This window comes from Trachypithecus francoisi, unplaced genomic scaffold (assembly GCF_009764315.1).
Source record: "Trachypithecus francoisi isolate TF-2019V2 unplaced genomic scaffold, Tfra_2.0 Lachesis_group20, whole genome shotgun sequence".
In the NCBI taxonomy this organism is placed as follows: domain Eukaryota; kingdom Metazoa; phylum Chordata; class Mammalia; order Primates; family Cercopithecidae; genus Trachypithecus; species Trachypithecus francoisi.
Genome location: NW_022681466.1, coordinates 70,694,163 through 70,714,032, shown reverse-complemented (window position 1 = coordinate 70,714,032; position 19,870 = coordinate 70,694,163). Strand labels below are relative to the sequence as shown.

The 19,870-nt window shown below is 52.0% G+C and overlaps 2 protein-coding genes across 5 annotated transcripts in view; both read right to left on the bottom strand.

Moving 5' to 3' along the window:
- Window positions 1-185: 185 nt before the first annotated feature.
- RILP (Rab interacting lysosomal protein) lies at window positions 186-4,037 on the bottom strand. 3 transcript variants are annotated; one of them, XM_033185163.1, is made up of 8 exons: window positions 3,537-4,037; window positions 3,371-3,464; window positions 3,162-3,268; window positions 2,809-3,045; window positions 2,355-2,497; window positions 1,872-1,994; window positions 947-1,030; window positions 186-660 (listed from the first exon to the last, which is right to left on the bottom strand). In XM_033185163.1, exons 1-8 carry the CDS (start codon window positions 3,756-3,758, stop codon window positions 483-485), a joined length of 1,188 nt encoding a protein of 395 aa, XP_033041054.1. In that variant the 5' UTR covers window positions 3,759-4,037; the 3' UTR covers window positions 186-482. The 3 variants fall into 3 exon arrangements, with proteins under 3 accessions (XP_033041054.1, XP_033041055.1, XP_033041056.1); XM_033185164.1 differs by having other exon boundaries at window positions 2,809-3,039; XM_033185165.1 differs by having other exon boundaries at window positions 3,371-3,458.
- A 611-nt stretch (window positions 4,038-4,648) lies between these two features.
- The window catches only part of PRPF8 (pre-mRNA processing factor 8), a 38,405-nt gene continuing 23,183 nt past the window's right edge, over window positions 4,649-19,870 (bottom strand). Inside the window, exons 25-43 of one of the 2 annotated variants that reach the window (XM_033185161.1) lie at window positions 15,244-15,491; window positions 14,950-15,129; window positions 14,607-14,742; window positions 14,330-14,499; window positions 14,035-14,164; window positions 13,765-13,911; window positions 13,421-13,581; window positions 12,958-13,149; window positions 12,175-12,412; window positions 11,907-12,035; window positions 10,949-11,062; window positions 10,697-10,870; window positions 9,576-9,769; window positions 8,107-8,346; window positions 7,870-8,011; window positions 5,674-5,814; window positions 5,435-5,574; window positions 5,129-5,331; window positions 4,649-4,977 (exon numbers count right to left, since the gene is read on the bottom strand). In XM_033185161.1, coding sequence (XP_033041052.1) covers window positions 4,823-4,977; window positions 5,129-5,331; window positions 5,435-5,574; window positions 5,674-5,814; window positions 7,870-8,011; window positions 8,107-8,346; window positions 9,576-9,769; window positions 10,697-10,870; window positions 10,949-11,062; window positions 11,907-12,035; window positions 12,175-12,412; window positions 12,958-13,149; window positions 13,421-13,581; window positions 13,765-13,911; window positions 14,035-14,164; window positions 14,330-14,499; window positions 14,607-14,742; window positions 14,950-15,129; window positions 15,244-15,491 — 3,234 coding nt within the window. In that variant the 3' untranslated portion in view covers window positions 4,649-4,822. Of the gene's footprint in view, window positions 4,978-5,128; window positions 5,332-5,434; window positions 5,575-5,673; window positions 5,815-7,267; window positions 7,475-7,784; window positions 8,012-8,106; window positions 8,347-9,575; window positions 9,770-10,696; window positions 10,871-10,948; window positions 11,063-11,906; window positions 12,036-12,174; window positions 12,413-12,957; window positions 13,150-13,420; window positions 13,582-13,764; window positions 13,912-14,034; window positions 14,165-14,329; window positions 14,500-14,606; window positions 14,743-14,949; window positions 15,130-15,243; window positions 15,492-19,870 lie in introns of those variants that run through there. The other variant, XM_033185162.1, reaches the window with a different exon arrangement.

Below are 19,870 nucleotides of genomic sequence, written 5' to 3'. Positions count from 1 at the left end.
CAGTGAGCTGAGATCCGGCCACTGCACTCCAGCCCGGGTGACAGAGCGAGACTCCGTCTCAAAAAAAAAAAAAAGAAGCCACCCCCCTCTAAGTGACTGAGCAAGGAGACCCGCGAGGACCCCTTAGCCTGCCTCTGCTCCTGGCAGGGTTGGGAGGCGGGACAGACATGGACAGACAGGCGAGGAACAGTCTCTGCATATTACGGGCAGTTCTTTATTACATGAGCTCAGGCGGTCTGCACAAAGCCCTGGGAGCTAGGCAGTCAGCTCTCATTTCATGGATGGGGAAACTGAGGCTCAGAGAGATACTCTTATATCTGGCCCCAGAGGCTTGGTACAGAGACGTAGAGAGGGAGGTGGGCTGAGCCCCCATCCTGCCCTGGTACAGGCCAGGACTGGGGCAGACCCCTGGCAAGGGCTGCGAAGGCGGGAGCCCTGTCCTCATTTGAGGCCACACATCCATCCACAGCTAGACCCCTAAGTCAGGCCTCCGGGGCGGCTGAGGCCCCCAGACAAAGGTGTTCGTGGAGGGCAGAACAGGGCGGATCAGGAGCTGGAGACTGTGGTTGGGCCTCCTCTTCTCCCCCTAGCTTGCTGGGTGTGGGGCTGTTGGTCTCATCCTCAGGGGATTCGGCTTTACCCCGATACCACAGACCAAAGCTGGAGAGAGACAGCCAGAGGCACTTTCAGCCAGGAAGCCAAAGAGGTCAAGGATATGGATGAGGGCAGGGGGTGGTGAGAAAAGGGGAGAGGAGGAAGAAAGGGCAGCCTGAGGGAGTGGGAAGGTGATGGGGGCCAGGGCCAGAGAAGCAGGAGGGGAGGGTGTGCTTAGAGCCAAGGACAGCAGGGTGACAGGCAGAGAAGCAGGAAAGGGGATCCTGAGAAGAACCAGCCAGGGCCCTTCCTCCCACCCCATACTCTTGTCCTTCCCCTTCCCCCAACATACAAACTCTGTATTTTGGACTCCGGGGGTGGGGGATGGTCTCCCTTATCATCAGAGAGCAGGAGCCATGAGCCATCCTCATCGTCACTGAGACAGAGGAGAGAGGAGACATGAGGGCCATTGATCAAGGCCCTGAGGGACAACAGGAATCCAGCAGGGGGGACGGAGGGACTGCAGGGCCCCCGGGGCTGGAGAGAAGGCAACCCTGGGGAGATGCAGGATGTTGGGGCTTTAATTTTTAATTTTTTTTTTTTAGACAGGGTCTCACTCTGTCACAGGCTGGAGTACAGTGGCGCGATCTCGGCTCCCTGCAACCTCTGCCTCCCAGGTTCAAGTGATTCTCCTGCCTCAGCCTCCTGAGTAGCTGGGATTACAGGCACCTGCCACCACCCCCGGCTCATTTTTGTATTTTTAGTAGAGACGAGGTTTCACCATATTGGCCAGGCTGGTCTCGAATTCCTGACCTCAGGTGATCTGCCTGCCTCAGCCTCTCAAAGTGCTGGGATGACAGCCGTGAGCCACTGTGCCCGGCCGAGGCTTTATTTTATAGCTTGACACACAGCAGGCCCTGACACAGCTGCCGCTACCGTTTCACCCCCGTAAGAACAAACAGACCCAGCCAAGGTAGGAACCTGAAGAATGAATGTGGAGAGGCAGCGTTGGCAGGCAGAATGGACGGCAGGCAAGGTAAGGGGAATGGTGAAATCCAGGGAGAAGGGCACAGGCTGGACAGTGGCCACGGGACACAACCAGACCAGGTCAGCAGGTCCTAGAAGCGGCCAGGCTAGGGAGGCTCAAGGGGTGACCAGGTTGGGGTGATAGCCTCAGTCTGAGACAGTGGGCTCAGAGGGTACCAAGGCTGAGTCATCAGGCTCAGCAGAATGAGGGAGGGAGGCCTGGCTCAGTGCGAATGCAGGCAGGGACCTACCTGCTCTCTGCTTCCTCTGGTGTCCCTAACATCTTGGCCTTGATCTTCTTCCGCTGCTTCCGGACAGCCACCTTCATGGCCTCGAGCAGAAGGCCCGGGACCCGGTGGTCTGTGAGCAGCTCCCTACAGAAGAGGGCAGGAAGGGAGAAAGCTGTGGGGATGCCAGCCATGGGGATGCCAGCCTCAGGCCTCACTCCTGGTACCTGTGCATGCGGCTCCTCCCTGAACACCTGAAGCGCTCTGCCTTGCTGACACCCTCAGACACCCCATGGCCCCTCCAAGGAGTTTCCCTGGCTGCTGCAGCTGCGACCCTTTGCACTGTCCCTCTCCCCTGTCTGGATGACATTGTAGGAGGGCAGGGGCTATGCAATTCATGTCCTCCCAGTTCCCAGCGCAGGCCTGGCGCATGTCACTGTGGACATGTCAATGACTGGAGAATGAGGTGGGGTGATCGGAGGCCCTCCGGCTTCCCAGCGCTCTCACCGCTGGAAGTAGGCCAGCTCCTCCTTGAGCAGGAACACTTTGGCTTTGAGTTCATTCCGCTCCTGAAGGATCTGCTCAAATTCCTCCCGACTGAAGCACTGCCCTGCCTCCGAGGGGCGCCCTGGCTGCTGCGCAGCCTCCGCCTTTGGAAGGACAGGCATGGTCAGAGGGTCGCCTCCGCTGGCGTTCGTTCCCACCCCCCTCCCCCGGCCATCATGGGAATGCTAGAGGAAGTGACGGGCAGGGAGACTTGGGGGACAAGGGTGCCCCAATAGATAACAGAGCAGTGCTCCTGCTGAGAACAGGGGCCGAGGCCGGCCGGGGGCGCAGATCTGTCTGCCATCTCCCCGCTTCCTGGTGGACCTGCTGTGCAGCATGCAAACCTTGCCCGAGCGCCCACCGAGCCCTGGACGCTGAGTCCTGGGCTGGGTCCTTGCCTTCATGCGGCACTCACCGGGTCCTCAGATGCGCCTGCGCCGGCGGTCGTCCATTCGGGCTCCTGCACGTGCTGGTGCCCGGGAGCCCCCGCCTGCCCCTGCGCTCGCTCTTTACCCGGTGGGCTCGCGGCTTCGCCGAGCTGCTGGCGCTCCCTCTCGCGGTCCTGCGCGGCGCGCAGCTGGATCTGCACGGCCGCCAGCTTGTGCCGCAGCTCAGCATTCACCAGCAGGAGGCGCTGCAGCTGCTCCTGCAACTGGGAGCGGAGCAAACGGTGAGGTGGGCGGGACACCGAGGGCCCCCCGGAGCCCCGCCCCGTGACTGCCTCGCTCCGCCCCCTGAGCCCCCGCCCCGCCCACGTCTTGCCCTCACCGCCTCGGTCTCCTGGCCTCGCTGCCGCAGGTCGCGGTTGTGCGCACGGAGTTCGTCCCGCTGTCGGTCCGTCACCTCCTTGAGCTGCCGCAGCAGCGCGCGCTCCTCTGAGGAAGGGGCGTTCTTAGCGGCGGCACGAGGCCCGCGGGAGGGAGAGGAGGACCTGAGCCGGTCGCCACCCGCCCTGTCCTTGCCGGAGCTGCGCTCACCCTGTGGCCCCGCGCGCAGCTCCCTGCGGAGGCGCTCGTTCTCCTCCCGCAGCCGCCGCAGCTCCTGCTCCGCCTGCTGCGCCGACACCTGCAGCTGGGGAGACCCGGGTCTCAGGCTTCGGCCCTGCCGGTCCCGCGGGTGGCGGGGGGGGCGACCGTGACTCACCGAGTCTGGGGCGGGCCCCACGGCAGCCTGTTCCAGGAGCTCCAGCGCCCGCACCACTAGCGGCACCAGCCCGGCCGCCGCCTCCGGCCCGAAACGGCGCGCCAGCTCCTGCAGCTCAGTGCCCAGGGCCCCGGCTAGATGGTACACAAGCTCCGCGGCCGTTCCGGACCCCGCGGTCTCCCGAGACCCCCAGCCAGGCGCCACTGCCCTCCTGGGCTCCATGTCCCCCAAAGGCTTAGGGCTGCGACCCCTCCACCCTCAACTGAGACGGGGAAAAGCCAAACAGTTCCGCCCCAGGAAGCCTTTAGGGCTGTGTGGGCGGGATAGAAGCGAGAAGGGTGGGGAGGAACGAGGGAGAAGGCGTGGGGAAGGGAGGTAATGTCCTAGGTCCCCTGGGCCCTGCCCTTTCCATGCCCAAGGTCACAGGAAACAGGACAGCCAACTTCCAGCCAGACGTCCAAGAGCTGAGGCTCAGGTCTGCAAGTGGTCACTTTAGTGGAGCCCTCCCCACAGGCCCAGTCCAGGCTCCGCCCCTGTGTATGGAGTCATGGGGCCAACTTGGCAGCGGGGCACTCCAGGCAAGAGGTGACAGGTAGGCAGCCAGTCACTGGCCTCTGCCCGGCTGTACACCAGCTGTCTGCCTGTGTGCTTATTTTCCTGACCAGGAGTGACACAGAAAGCTTCAAGGGCTGGGCTGGCTCAGCGCAGCCGCTCAGCGCAAGCCACAGAGTTCCTAGACCCGGGAAAGGTCAACCGCTCTCAGAATTGTGGAAACAGGCGAGGGCTTCCAGGTACTGTTTTGTGGAGAAAGCAGCAAATGTGGTCAAGGCAGCGGAGTGTGAAAGCCCAGCCCCGCCTCAGGTCTCCACCGAGTCCAGGGGCTATCTACCCCAAAGCCCTGAATAGGAAGGCGGCCTCATACTCCCCCTTCACAGCTGAGCCCAGCATCTCGCTGTAAACCGCTCCAGTACAGTCACACCTGGGGCCTGGCTGGCTTGGAGGCGGTGCAGACTACACGAGGCAGGACCCTGTTAACTTTGGCTGTTTCCTTCTCCTGTTAACCTAAATCCAGAATTTGGGTTTGGGGGGAAAAAAACAAACAGCTCCTGAACTCCTATTTATACAAAATTTATTATTATATTTTATTCAGGATGACAAGCCATCAGGAGGTCAACACCACAACAAGCACAGACAGAGGGAGAGGCCAAGCTGCTGAATGTCAGCGGCCTGTCTGGAGGGGCTGAGGCTCCGGCCTCAGGAGGCTGAAGCTGGAGGCAGGAAAACAGCTAGGCATACAGGTCCTCCCGGTCCGCAGAGTAAACCTCCCCCTCCTGCAGGAGGGCGAAGTTGAGGAAGTGGGAAGGCCTGTGCACCTCGTGGTAGAACTCTTTGGGGTTCGCCAGCTGCAGCTCATATTTCATGTTGGGGTCATGCCGAACACCTTTGGGGAGAAGGAAACAGCCAGCGTCAACAGGGCTCCCGCCTCATGCAGCCTGCACCACCTCCAAGCCAGCCAGGCCCCAAGTGTGACGGGCGATGGCCTCACCTTATCCCTACTGCTATCCCCACGTCCCCAGGCTCCTCCCACTTACCCATAAAGTTGTAGTTCCACGAGGACTGGGCAGGGACCATGAAGAAGCCAAGGAAGCGGTCCGACAGCAACATCTGGACCCTCTCATAGTGTGAAGGCAGGTAGCCCTTGGGGTTGTTGCCCTTGTCTGTGTTCTGGCGGCCCCATTCGTAGCCACTGGGGGTCAGCTTGTAGGCCGTCAGTGTACAGGAGCCTGGGGTGAAGCTGGGGGAGGGATGAGGACAGAGTGACAGCTCCGGTCACTATTCTGGGCCCTGGCCTGCAATCCCTGCCCCACCATACTTCCTCCCAAGGAGCCCAGGCCTACCTGCACGTGATGATAATGGTCTTCTCGCCATCCCAAGATGGGTTGTCAGCCATGATCTTGGCATGGGTGGTGACATCCTGGGGTGATAACTGCGGGGACTCATTGGGCTGAGTGTGGATCCAACCTAAGGGTTCCATCTCCTATAGGTAAAGCGGAGTACAGAGCTCTTCAGAATCCCATCTGCAGACAGGAATCGCACCCGCTTTTCCACACTCCCAGGCTCCATTACTTCTCATTACCTTGAGGTACTCATGCTGGGGCAGCTGGCCAGGCAGGTGCACGGTCTGGTGAGTGCCCCACTGTGGCACCATCACGATGCAGCGTATCTCCTTCACCTGGGGGTTATCTGGGGGGCTCACCCCATACAGGTATCCTGCAATCTGGAGACAAAGGGGTCAGGGACCAAAACTCTTCTTAGTACCAGCTCAGAGTTGGAGCTCCCAGCCCTCTGTTTTCCTTCCTTCCCCCAAGAACGAGGACAGTTTTTAAAAACGTGATCAGAACCCCTGTATCAGAATCGGCTGCGGTGCTTGTTCAAAATGTGAAACATGGACCTCATCTCGGACTTCCCACATCAGGACCTCCTGAGTGGGGTCCAGGAATCTGCACTGCTCACAAGCTCCCCAGCTGATTATTAAGTAGAGCATTCATAAGCAAATGAGCATACAAACCTCCAGCTCAACGTATTTTCACAAGCTGAAAACATCTGGAAATCCAGCACTTGGTGCTATTTTAAATTTTACATTATCACCAAGTAAGAGGATCTGTTTACTATAAACTCACCCACACAGGATATTAACAGTCTTCTCAAATTTGCCAAGCTGACAGCCACTAATAGTGGGTTTTTTTGAGATGGATTCTCACTCTGTCGCCCAGGCTGGAGTGCAGTGGTGTGATCTTAGCTGACTACAACCTCCACCTCCTGGGTTCAAGCAATTCTGCGTCAGCCTCCTGAGTAGCTGGGACTACAGGCACATGCCACCAGGCCCCGCTAATTTTCATGTATTTCATAGAGACAGGGTTCTGCCATGTTGGCCACGCTGGTCTTGAACTCCTGACCTCAAGTGATCCAGCCGCCTCAGCCCAAAATGATGTTTTATAAACTATGAATATCCCTGATACACTAGTAAAGTTATGCATCTTTTCTCTTTTTTGAAGCAGGGTATCACTCTGTCACCCAGGTTAGCATGCAGTGACATGATCTCAACTCACTACACTCACCACCCTCCAGGATCAGGTGATCTTCCCACCTCAGGCTCCTGAGTAGCTGAGATTACAGGTGTGGGCCACCATGCCTAGCTAGTTTTCTAATTTTTTTGTAGAGACAGCATTTTGTCATGTTGCCCAGGCTGGTCTCGAATTCCTGGGCTCCAAAGATCTGCCCACTTCGGCCTCCCACAATGCTGGGATTAGTCGTGAGCCAGTGCGCCCCGCCTCGAGTGCAGTGGTCATCAAAGCTTACTGCTTGGGTTCAAGCAGCCTCAGCCTCCTGAGTAGATGGGACTACAGGCACATATTTTTTTTTTTTTTCTAGACAGAGTCTTCCTCTGTTGCCCAGGCTGGAGTGCAGTGACGCGATCTTGGCTCACTGCAATCTCCCTCACCTGGGTTCAAGCAATTCTCCTGTCTCAGCCTCCCTAGTAGCTGCAACTACAGGCGCATGCCACCATGCCTGGCTAATTTTTGTATTTTTAGTAGAGACGGGGTTTCACCATATTGGTCAGGCTGGTCTTGAGCTCCTGACCTCAGGTGATCCACCGACCTCAGGTGATCCACCCACCTCAGCCTCCCAAAGTGCTGGGATGACAGCCATGAGCCACTGCGCCTAGCCTAGTGTTGGGATCACAGGCGTGAGCCACCATGTACACCTGCTCAGTAATTTGTTTCTGATCGTATCTGTTCTCTTCCAAATACTATCAGGTTAATATTATATTTACTACCTTCTCTCAGCTGCCACAGCTTTTGCTATCTCATGGGGCCAAAACCCGCCTCGTTGTTTTGGCTATCCTTGCATAATTACTCATCCATGAATCTTGAAACCAGCATCTCGGCCGGGCGCGGTGGCTCAAGCCTGTAATCCCAGCACTTTGGGAGGCCGAGACGGGCGGATCACGAGGTCAGGAGATCGAGACCATCCTGGCTAATACGGTGAAACCCCGTCTCTACTAAAAAAATACAAAAAACTAGCCGGGCGACGAGGCGGGCGCCTGTAGTCCCAGCTACTCGGGAGGCTGAGACAGGAGAATGGCGTGAACCCGGGAGGTGGAGCTTGCAGTGAGCTGAGATCCGGCCACTGCACTCCAGCCTGGGCGACAGAGTGAGACTCCGTCTCAAAAAAAAAAAAAAAAACCAGCATCTCAAGTTCTAGACAATCTCAGGTCGGCGTTTTAGGCACAAAATGCGTTGGGCACACACTGTGGCCTGAGTCCACTTACTTGGGCCCGAAGGTCAGATATGCAGATGAACTTCTTAAGCACATTCTTGGGAAGGATGTAGGTGTAGCCAGTCTCCTTGATGTCATCAGATGAAACATAGATGTGATTGGTCCTTAGGTGCAGGTTGGCAGCAGAGATGGCCCTAAAAACGGGTAGGGAGTGTCAGCATCGCTCAGCCCAGCACCTTAGGTAGTGCAGCTGGCCTTTCCATCCCCACCCTCTTGCCCCTGACAGTACCTGACCCTCCACTCAGTCTTGGATGAGAAAGTCTGGGTCTCATAGTTGCTGGTGGTGGAGGTGATGATCTCATCGCCATGCTTGTTGACAGTGCGAGTCTGTGTTGCCGTGAGCTGCGACTGTTCCTTGGTCTGCTTCTCGATCTCAGCAATCTGCTGCCGCTGCTGTGACGGTGCCGAGATCTCCATACCCAGGATGATGTCTCGAATTTCCGATTGGGTCAGTGATGCCACGTTGACACTGTGGGGACGGTGTGGGTTATATTAAAAAGATCCCTTCCCCTTGGTCACTTCTGCCTCAATGGAAAGGTGTAACTTGGTAGGACAGGGCAGCCTATACTCACACCCCAGACAATCCACAAGAGCTGCTTCTACAGGAAGTGTGAAACGGAGGCGCACTAACACTTCCAAGATTCGTCAGATCCAAGCAGGACAGCACACAGCGTGTGCACCTTGCCACTGTTTAGCATCCATACACCCCACGCTTCCTTGACCAAAACAATGCTCTGGCACGGAACAGTTCTCAGAAATGGAAACCCCAGAAACCCTAAAATACTGGTTCTCAATCAGAAGTGGTATTGTCAGTCACCCTATGAATAGTTTGGGTTGCCATGGTGACAGGGAGGGAGACGAGGAGGAGAGGAAGGTGTGTGTGTGTGTGTGTGTTGGTAGCAGTGTCGGATACTTAGGGTCTCGGATGTTCAAACTTCTTACCATGTAAGGACAGTAAAGAAATGCCCTGGGCCAGGCGCGGTGGCTCAAGCCTGTAATCCCAGCACTTTGGGAGGCCGAGATGGGCGGATCACGAGGTCAGGAGATCGAGACCATCCTGGCTAACACGGTGAAACCCCGTCTCTACTAAAAAATACAAAAAACTAGCCGGGCGAGGTGGCGGGCACCTGTAGTCCCAGCTACTCGGGAGGCTGAGGCAGGAGAATGGCATGAACCCGGGAGGCGGAGCTTGCAGTGAGCTGAGATCCGGTCACTGCACTCCAGCCTGGGCCACAGAGCGAGACTCCATCTCAAAAAAAAAAAAAAAAAGAAATGCCCTGTTCAAAATGGCAATAATTTATGGATAAACTTTTCTTTTTTTTTTGAGACAGAATCTCACTCTTGTCACCCAGGCTGGAGTGCAGCGGTGCGATCTTGGCTCACTGCAACCTCTCTGCCCCCAAGGTTCAAGCAATTCTCCTGCCTCAGCCTCCCGAGTAGCTGGGATCACAGGCGAGCGCCACCACAACTGGCTAATTTTTGTATTTTTAGTAGAGATGGGGTTTCACCATGTTGGCCAGGATGGTTTCAAACTCCTGACCTCAAATGATCTACCCACCTCGGCCTCCCAAAGTGCTGGGATTACAGGCATGAGCCACTGTACCTGGCCTTCTGGAGAAACTTGTAAGGCTAAATGCTTCCAAACCCCAGAACACCATATACAGACCTCCTATCTGTCTCCCCACCAGCACTGCTCACTTGTTTTTCTTGCCGTAGTCAGCCAAGATCAGATCCTTGAGCTGCACCTCGACCTTGATCCACTCTTCATCAGTCAGAGTGGGCCAGATGTGGTGTGGTTCTGTAATAGTAGTCTTGTCTGGCTTCAGGATCACTTTTGCCCGGTCATTGTTCACATGTAGGGCACGCAGAATCAGGATGAGACGGGAGAAGGCCTAGGAAAAGATTTGGAAGAGTGGGGTAGGTCTGCTGCTTGAGGCTCTCCCACTTTAATCCTAACCTTTCATGAAACCCAAGATTTTTTTTGGGGGGGGGGTAGGTCCGCTGCTTGAGGCTCTCCCACTTTAATCCTAACCTTTCATGAAACCCAAGATTTTTTTTTTTTTTTTTTGAGACGGAGTCTCGCTCTGTCGCCCAGGCTGGGGTGCAGTGGCGCAATCTCAGCTCACTGCAAGCTCCATCTCCCCGGTTCATGCCATTCTCCTGCCTCAGCCTTTGGAGTAGCTGGGATTACAGGCACCTGCCACCACGCCTGGCTAATTTTTTGTATTTTTAGTAGAGATGGAGTTTCACCCTGTTAGCCAGGATGGTCTCAATCTCCTGACCTCATGATCCACCTGCCTCAGCCTCCTGAAGTGTTGGGATTACAGGCGTAAGCCACCGCGCCTGGCCTTTTTTATTTATTTATTTATTTTTCTTGAGACAGTCTCTCTGTCACCCAGGCTGGGGGGCAATGGTGCCATCTCAACTCACTGCAACCTCTGCCTCCTGGGTTCTGGTGATTCTGGTGCCTCAGCCTCCCGAGTAGCTGGGACTACAGGCATGTCCCACCACACCCAGCTAATTTTTTTTGTATTTTTAGTAGAGATGGGGTCTCGTCATGTTGGCCAGCCTGGTCTCAAACTCCTGACTTCAGGTGATTCACCCACCTCAGCCTCCCGTGGATTACAGGTGTGAGCCACTGCGCTCGGTCCCAAGAGTTGATTTTTAACTTTAAGGTCTTAAACCCTCATGGCAGTCCAGAGTTCCCACCCAATCTATAGGCTAAAAATGTGAAAATGGAAAAAACCTAAGACACAGGATCTTCTCCTGACCCTAAACCTGCTCCTCCTCCAGCGATCTTCTCTTCCCGAGGTTCATACCGTGTAAGATGAAATAGTCTTGAGCCAGTCATCGTAGAGGTTGAAGAGAACCATCTGGGGCTCAGTGGCTTTAAGGATGAGATCCCCAAACTTTTCCACCTTGAGACACGCCTGGAAAGGGAGTTGGAGCTCCGATCCTTTGATGACAATATTGGGGAAATCCAGTAAGTGCACCTAAGACAAGATCAAGTCCAAGATGAGAAACGGCCTAAAGGTCTCAGTTTCTTTTCTTCTACCCACCCACCCTCTTACCTCCAGTGGGTCCAGCATGCCCTTCCTGGTGACAATGATCTGCTTGGGCTGTTCCTCCACAGGCAGAGATCGGATGAGGGCGGCCACCTCCTCAGCCGTCTTCCACTTAGCCAACTTAAAAGCAAGAGAGAAGAAAATGGAAATTTAGTCTCTACCCTCCTAGGTCAACTAGAACAGAATATCCTAGTTTTGAAATAATCCAACTGTTTCTACTGAACGCTGGTGTTAAATGTTAGGCACTTAGAAGGTAGAAAGTATCAAACGGCCGTGTCCAGTGACCAGGCTGACAGCCCCTTTCAACAAGACAATACCACACGCTGACACATGAGTATGTGCTAAACTACATACTGTATTAGAGTTCAGGAGCAAAAGAAATTAAGGCTACTAGGATCAGAAAAAAGCTGCACAAAAAAATGTGTCTTAAGGAGGGACTGTGATTAACAGAGCAAAGAGGGGAGTTCATTCTAGAAAGAAAAATACGAGCAAAACACAGATGTGGAGATGAGCATCGGGGTTTGAGCTACTAAGATCCTAGACTGACTGTAAGATGAAACATGCTATTTGTAAAGGAAGAGAAACTGGCTGGACAGATACAGCCCAGCCAGATGTTGAATGTCTAGGAAGCTAAAGAAGAGTAAATTCAGCAAGAGTTCTGAGGTAGAGAAGAGACTGAGTCAAAGTGGATGTTTCAAGAATAAGTGTTGCCTTTGGAAAAATGATTTTTGATAGCCCTGTTCAAGAAAGGTTAGAAATTCAGGAAACAGACCAGCTGGAAGGGAATGAAGCACCTCATACACTCTTGGATCTCCCACAGAATACTTCCCAAGGAATTTAGGGGATAAGTCCAAATGAGATGTTCTCGGCCTTTCATCTAACAAACCAGTAAATACTACCCAGTCCACCCCAAGAATAAGAGGCAACATGGTTCTATGGCCTCTTCATCTTTAAACCTGCTCACCTGCCCCAGACGCTTCTGTCCCGCCCACACAGATGTATGGATTATCTTGAGGAACAGCTGCCCTGTGCGTGGGTTGAAGATGAAGATGGCTCCGTTGATGGGCTTGGTTGTCAAATTCCCTTCAAAGGTCTAGAGAAGGGCTGCATTCGTTAGCATGGCCTACGCATCACCACCCTGCCTTCTTCCCAGCATGTGGACACACTGAGCCCATGACCCTCCCACAGCCCCGTACAGAGTCCCGCACCCATACACTGCTGGTAACACTCACCTTGTGAATAGTCACTCTGTAGACGTTGGTGTCATCCACAAACCAGATAATCTGGTTGGAGAAGAGCTCACCATAGTTCTGAGAAGATAAATAAGGCTCAGTGGGCTCAGATGAATAGAGCTGTAGCCCCTTGCGGATCCGTTCACGTAACACGTACAGGGCAGGGTTTGCCTTCATGATCTTGGCCATGGCCTGCTGGATGAGAGGCTTGCTGCCTGGGAACCAGTTTCCATAGGCACTGGGAAGGTAAAAGGGTCAAGAAAAGTTAAGACCAGGCTGACAGCCCCCGAAACAAGACAAACTGCAACTCGACGGAGGAAGAAAGACTGTTGGCCAGGCTGACGTGTGTACATACAGGCTGGAGAAGAGAATCAGTGACCCATGGGCCACTTCCTCTCACTCAGGTGAAGTAAAAAAGTGTGACTAAAGTATGGGGCTAATGGAAAATACATGGATTGTGTGTGTGTGTGTGACAAGAGTCTCGCTCTGTCGCACGGGCTGGAGTGCAGTGGCACAATCTCGGCTCACTGCAACCTCCGCTTCCTGGGTTCAAGCAATTCCCCCAACTCAGCCTTCCGAGTAGCTGGGACTACAGGCGCGGACCACCACGTCCAGCTAATTTTGTGTATTTTAGTAGAGATGGGATTTCAACATGTTCCCCAGACTGGTCTCAAACTCCCAAGCTCAGGCAATCTGCCCACCTCAGCCTCCCAAAATGCTGGGATCACAGGTGTGAGCCACTGCGCCTGGCCTGAAAATACATGGTTCTGAGCCTCAACTCACCTGTGCAAGTTATAGGCCAGGTCAATGGCAATGAGCACACCTGTGGGTGAAGGGTAGATACTCATGTTGTCCGTGGTGTAGTCCAGGAACTTGGCCCGTGCATAGCGCTCAATGTCGTGGGAATCATAGTCCCCCCAGCGCAACTGGATGTCAATCCAGTATTTCTGGGTGGTGGTGCTGTCCATCACATCCCTGAAGATGAAGAGAGTTCAAGCTTCTAGGAACCCATGGGCATAACCAATGCCCCCAGAACCACTTAAATTCCAACACCATCCCACCCACTCCACCAACTTGTTCCAGATCAGCAAGACCCCAGAGAATCAGCAGCTCTAAGGCTCCAGGGGTAGCACTGGCTCCAAGTTTGAAACAAAGGCAGACAGGGACAATTTCTACAGTTGTAGTGCTAGAAGAACAGGAAAACTAAAGTTCCTGGCTGCCCAGGGCTGGGTCCTGAGGCACTTACTTGGAGTCAGCCAGCAATGAGGGCCGGGAGACGTTCCACTTATAGGAGGCAAAGAGCAGGATATCTGCACAGGAAGAGTTCATCTTATACGACTTTCGGGGATGGATTGTCTCCTTTTGTACTGTCTCAATTTCCAGTGCATCGAGTTCCTGGTCAAACACCTGAAGGAAAAGATGGAGATATTAAGACTTGTTAAGGAAGCCCAATTAAAATCAGAGTTTGTAGAATAAGATAATGAGGCAATAGGAGTTTCATCCTCAGAGCTTCCAGGGTGGATTTCCCATAGGCAAAAGAGCAAGCTGAGCTGACTCTCTATAGCACCGTGTCCCTCGAGTCCAGCCCACCTGACACAAGTCCATCACGATGCTCTCATGGATCTTCTGCCACAAGTGAGCTCGGAAGATCTGGATGAGAGAGATCTTCAGCGTGGGGATCTTGCCATGCATGAAGATACCCGTCAGGTCTAGCTGCACCTGAAAGCCTACGTATACCTGCCAGGAAAACGACCATGGGACATTAGAGATCAAGGGACTCGGGTGCTCATGACATAACCAAGGCAAGAAGAAACAACTATTTTTAGCTTCCTATCTCCAGTGTCTATCAATCACACTCACATTGGCGCGATTAATGGTTGGGGACCACCAGAGGGTGAATCTACGATTGGGAATCTGGTTCAATCCTGATCGCTGAGCATTAGTTAGCTTCTTCCACTTCATAGACTCCTCAAAGCCACTGGCCTTCTCCCTGAGGAGCAAGAGATGCAGGTGAGGTGATATCCTGCCATCTCCCAGCACACTGCTGACCTCCTGGAGGGTGCTGTCTGGGGAACACCACAGGAAATCACAGAGGTACACAAGAGATGAGCTCAAAGGGTTGTGACAGGTCCTTCTAAGAGAGGAGAATCCTCACCAGAAAAGCCCCTCCCAGGTAGGGAAGTAAGTGCCCTTAAAGAGTGTGTGTTCCAGAATGCCTTCCACACCGCCCAGGGCCTGGATCATGTCTGTACGGTAGTTGTTCAGGTTCCAGAGCTTCCCATCATGCCGCTGGTGTGTCCACCAGAATGGATTCTGCTTCAAAACCTAGATAGGAAGGCAGGCACAGTCAAGCTTCTGGGGGCCTATTGCCCCAAGTTTCTGGGATAGTCATGGATTTTCCTGATTGAGGGAAATCTCCTCCCTCCACATACCTGATACTGCTTAAAGTCCGTTCTGACACGCCAGCCCTTATCGTAAGCCAGTGTGTGCCGGTCCTTCTGGAAGAGGGTATTGATTCGTGGAATGCCACGATCCCATGAATCTTCTAGGTCTTCCAAAGTCAGGCGCCTTCCAAAAAAAGAAAGATTCAAGTCAAAACGCGATCTCACATGAGGAGCTCAGCACTCCTTCCTGGCCAAAAATAATTAGGGTCAGTAGAACCAGCCTTCTCACCTCCATAAAACCATGGCATGCTCTGACCCTGAACTCCACACACAATCCAAAGGCCACCACCTGCCCCTGCCCCAGGGTTGGCATGCCCTCCTAGATGCCCACCTGTTCTGAGCAATGGCCTCTTGCCTCTTCAGTGCGTATTCAGCCCAGACCCGCTGAGAATCAATGAACTCACTCTCCCACGGCTGTATGTAGCGGTACAAGTTGGGAATCAGCTGGTCTTCTTCATGGCTCATTCCTGAACGAAAGTGTGTGATACCTACATCTGTCTGCTTGGACCACCTGTTTGGGGTACAACCAAGATTAGAGAAAAAATAAAGCCTAAAACTAAAGAAATACCCACTTCCCTCAGGGCCTAAGCAACAGGGTTTAGAAATATGTTTAACCGGGCTGTACCTGAGGTCGGACTGGGGGATGAGCACATGGCCCATTGAGAGCATGCCGAGTCCACCCAGCTCCTTAGGGGTGTAGAACACAACCGGGGGGAACCGACTTGGCATCTTGGAGTTGAGTCCGATCTTGATGCGTGTCTGGATCTTGTTCTCACACTTTACTAGTAAGTCCAAGAGCTCCTGGGTGTTTACCACAGCCTCCCGAAAGTATGTCATAAGGCCAATGAGAGCTGTATTCCACTTATTCACAATCTAAAGACAGCAGAAAAAAAAGTCAATTACAGAGGAGCCAGGGCGGGGAGGGTGGAGACTACTTACTTGATCCAGTTATTTTATCTCTACTACTCAAGAAAGATTTGAGTTCCACATCATTAGTCACTAGGGAAATAGAAAGCAAAATCACAATGAGGCTGGGCACAGTGGCTCATGCCTATAATCCCAGCACTTTGGGAGGCCAAGGTGGGAGGACTGCTTGAGCCCAGGAGTTGGGAGACCAGCCTGGCCAACATGGCAAAACCTTGTCTCTACTAAAAATACAAAAATTAGCCGGGTGTGGTGGCAGGTGCCTATAATCCCAGCTACTCAGGAGGCTGAGGCAGGAGAATAATTTGAACCCAGGAGGCAGAGGTTGCAGTGAGCTGAGATTGCACCACTGCACTCCAGCCTGAGAGACAGAGCTAGACTCTGTCTCAAAAAAAAAAAAAGAAAAGAAAAAGCACACCAGATGGAGCTATACAAAGTAGTGAAGAACACCAGAAATAGAAATAGTATGTGGGTAAAATGCAAAAAATATTTTTTCTCATTTTGCAATTTCTATAAAAGATAAAGGCTGTTCAAAGCAAAAAGAGTAACAAAGTATTATAGCACTTATAATACATGTACAACTAAAATGTTATGACAAAAATACTACTAAGAGTGGGAGTGGAAGTTAAAGTGTATTATTCTAAGGTTCTTGTACTATATGTCAAGTGATGTGTAGTAGACTAATGGTCACAGTAGATTGTGATAAGTGAGGGATGTATACTGTAAATCTTAGAGTAAATAAGAGGAAAAAAACCCATGTAGCCAAATAAGTGAAGAGTGGAGATAAAGTCATAAAACAACTAAATTCAGAAGAAGGCAGGACAAGAGAAAAACAGAAAAAAAAATAATTAAAAAAAAATAAGATGGTAGATTTAAACTGACCTAATTGCCACATTGATGGTTACATTAACCTTAATTGAGGTATTTAGACCATTTGTAAGACAAACATTGTCAAACTGGATTTAAATAAAAAGGCCGGGCCCAGTGGTTCACACCTGTAATCCCAGCACTTTGGGAGACCAAGGCGGACCTCGGGGTCAGGAGTTCGAAATCAGCCTGGCCAGCATGGTGAAACCCCATCTCTACTAAAAATATGAAAATTAGCTGGGCGTGGTGGCACGCGCCTGTAGACTCAGTTACTTGGGAGGCTGAGGTAGGAGAATCACCTGAACTCAGGAGGCAGAGGTTGTAGTGAGCCAAGATCACGCCACTACACTCCAGCCTGGGTGACAAAAGGAGAGACTCCATCTCAAAAACAACAACAACAAAAAAAGATCCAACTATATGCTGTCGATAGGAAATAAACTTTAATTACAAAGACACAGATTAACAGTAAAAAGATGGAAAAACACACCCATGCAAACACAAAACAAAGCTGGAGTGGCACTACTGATGTAAGACAAGACTTCAGACCATGGAATACTATCAGGAATACAGAGGGATATTTGATATGATAAAGTAGTCAACTCGTTCAGAAGACCTAATAATCCTAAATACATTATGTAACTAATAATAGAATCTCAAAAATGATGGACCTGAAAGAAAATAAACTCACAGCTGTAGCTGAAGCTTTCTGTTTTTGGAGACAGGGTCTTGCTCTGTTGCCCAGGCTGGAGTACAATGGCACCATCTCCACTCATTGCAGCCTCCACCTCCCAGGCTCAAGAGACTCTCCCACCTCAGCCTCCCAAGTAGCTGGGACTACAGGCATGTACCATCACACCCAGCTAATTTTTGTATTTTTTTGTAGAGATGGGGTTTCACTATGTTGCCCAGGCTGGTCTCGAACTCCTGCCTCAGCCTCCACCAGCCTCAGCCTCCCAAACTGCTGGGATTACTAGAGATTTCTAATACTCCTCAGTAACCGATAGAAGTATACAAAAAATATCACTAAGAATATAGAAGACTTGAGCAATGTAACCAATTGACTGAACCTAATATTTGTACAATACTCAACCTAACAATAGCAGAATACAGATTAACAGATCTTTTCTAGCACACATGGGACAGGCACCAAGATAGACTGTATGCAAGGACATCAAAAAGTCAGCCTCGGCCGGGCGCGGTGGCTCATGCTTGTAATCCCGGCACTTTGGGAGGCCAAGGTGGGAGGATCACAAGGTCAGGAGATCAAGACTATATGTCTCGATAACACAGTGAAACCCCATCTCTACTAAAAAAAAAAAAAAAAAAAAAGAAAAAAGCCGGGCGTGGTGGCAGCGCCTGTAGTCCCAGCTACTCGGGAGGCTGAGGCAGCAGAATGGCCTGAACCAGGGAGGCGGAGCTTGCAGTGAGCCAAGATCCGGCCACAACACTCCAGCCTGGGTGACAGAGCGAGACTCCATCTCAAAAAAAAAAAAAAAACTCAGCCTCAGCCAGATGCAGTCGCTCATGCCCATAATCCTAACTCTTTGGAAGGCTAAGGCAGGAGGATTACTTGAGCCCAGGAGTTTGAGACCAGCCTAGGCAAGAGTGAAACCCCACCTCTAAATTAATTATTTAAAAAAAAATTTTTGAGGCCGGGCGCGGTGGCTCAAGCTTGTAATCCCAGCACTTTGGGAGGCCGAGACGGGCGGATCACGAGGTCAGGAGATCGAGACCATCCTGGCTAACACGGTGAAACCCCATCTCTACTAAAAAAAAATACAAAAAACTAGCCGGGCGAGGTGGCGTGCGCCTGTAGTCCTAGCTACTCGGGAGGCTGAGGCAGGAGAATGGCGTAAACCCGGGAGGCGGAGCTTTCAGTGAGCTGAGATCCGGCCACTGCACTCCAGCCTGGGCAACAGAGCTAGACTCTGTCTCAAAGAAAAAAAAAAAAAAAAATTTTTGATACATTTTTAAAAACTAAGATCATATAGAATATGTTTCCTAATCATCATGGAATCGAAACTAATAAGGGAAACCTCCAAATATGTAAACAGCATAATTCAAAACAACCTCAGGTGAAATATGAACTCATAAGGGAAATTAGAATATACTTTTCACTGGCCGGGCACGGTGGCTCATGCCTGCAATCCCAGCACTTTGGGAGGCTGAGGTGGGTGGATCATGAGGTCAGGGGTTCGAGACCAGCCTGTCCAACATGGTGAAACCCCGTCTCTACTAAAAATACAAAAATTAGCTGGGCGTGGTGGTGGCTGCCTGTAATCCCAGCTACTCAGGAGGCTGAGGCAGGAAAATTGCTTGAACCCAGGAGGCGGAGGTTGCAGTGAGCCAGGATCATGAGGTCAGGGGTTCGAGACCAGCCTGTCCAACGTGGTGAAACCCCGTCTCTACTAAAAATACAAAAATTAGCTGGGTGCGGTGGTGGCTGCCTGTAATCCCAGCTACTCAGGAGGCTGAGGCAGGAAAATTGCTTGAACCCAGGAGGCAGAGGTTGCAGTGAGCCAAGATCACGCCACTGCACTCCAGCCTGGGTGACAGAGCGAGACTCTGTCTCAAACCAAAAAAAAAAAAAAAAAAAAAAAAAAAATATATATATATATACACACACACACACTTTCAACTAAAAAAAAAAAAAAAAATATATATATATATATATATATATGCTTTCAACTAACTAAAAATGAAAACACAACATATTAAAATGAGAGGAATGGGGCTGGGCACGGTGGCTTACATCTGTAATCCCAGCACTTTGGGAAGCCAAGGCAGGTGAATCACGAGGTCAGGAGTTCAAGACCAGCCTGGCCAACATGGTGAAACTCCATCTCTACTAAAAATACAAAAAAAAAAAAAATGAGCTGGGCGTGGTGGCACGCACCTGTAATCCCAGCTACTCGGGAGGCTGAGGCAGGAGAATCGCTTGAACCAAGTAGGCGGAGGCAGGAGAATCGCTTGAACCAAGTAGGCGGAGGTTGCAGTGAGCCAAGACTGCGCCACTGCACTCCAGCCTGCGTGACAATGTGAGACTCCGTCTCAAAAAAAAAAAGTGAGGAATGAAGCTAAAGCAATGCTGAGAAAAAATTTACAGAGTGAATAATTCTATTAGAAAAAGAGAAAGGTCAGCCGGGTGCGGTGGCTCAGGCCTGTAATCCCAGCACTTTGGGAGGCCAAGGCGGGTGGATCATGAGGTCAGGAGTTCAAGACCAGCCTGAGCAAGATGGTGAAACCCCGTCTCTACTAAAAATACAAAAAAATTAGCTGGCGCGGTGGCAGGTGCCTGTAATCACAGCTATTCGGGAGGCGGAGGCAGGAGAATCGCTTGAACTCCAAGGGCAGAGGGTGCAGTGAGCCAAGATTGCACCACTGCACTACAGCCTGGGTGAGAGAGTGAGACTCCGTCTCAAAAAAAAAAAAAAAGGGGGCCGGGCACGGTGGCTCAAGCC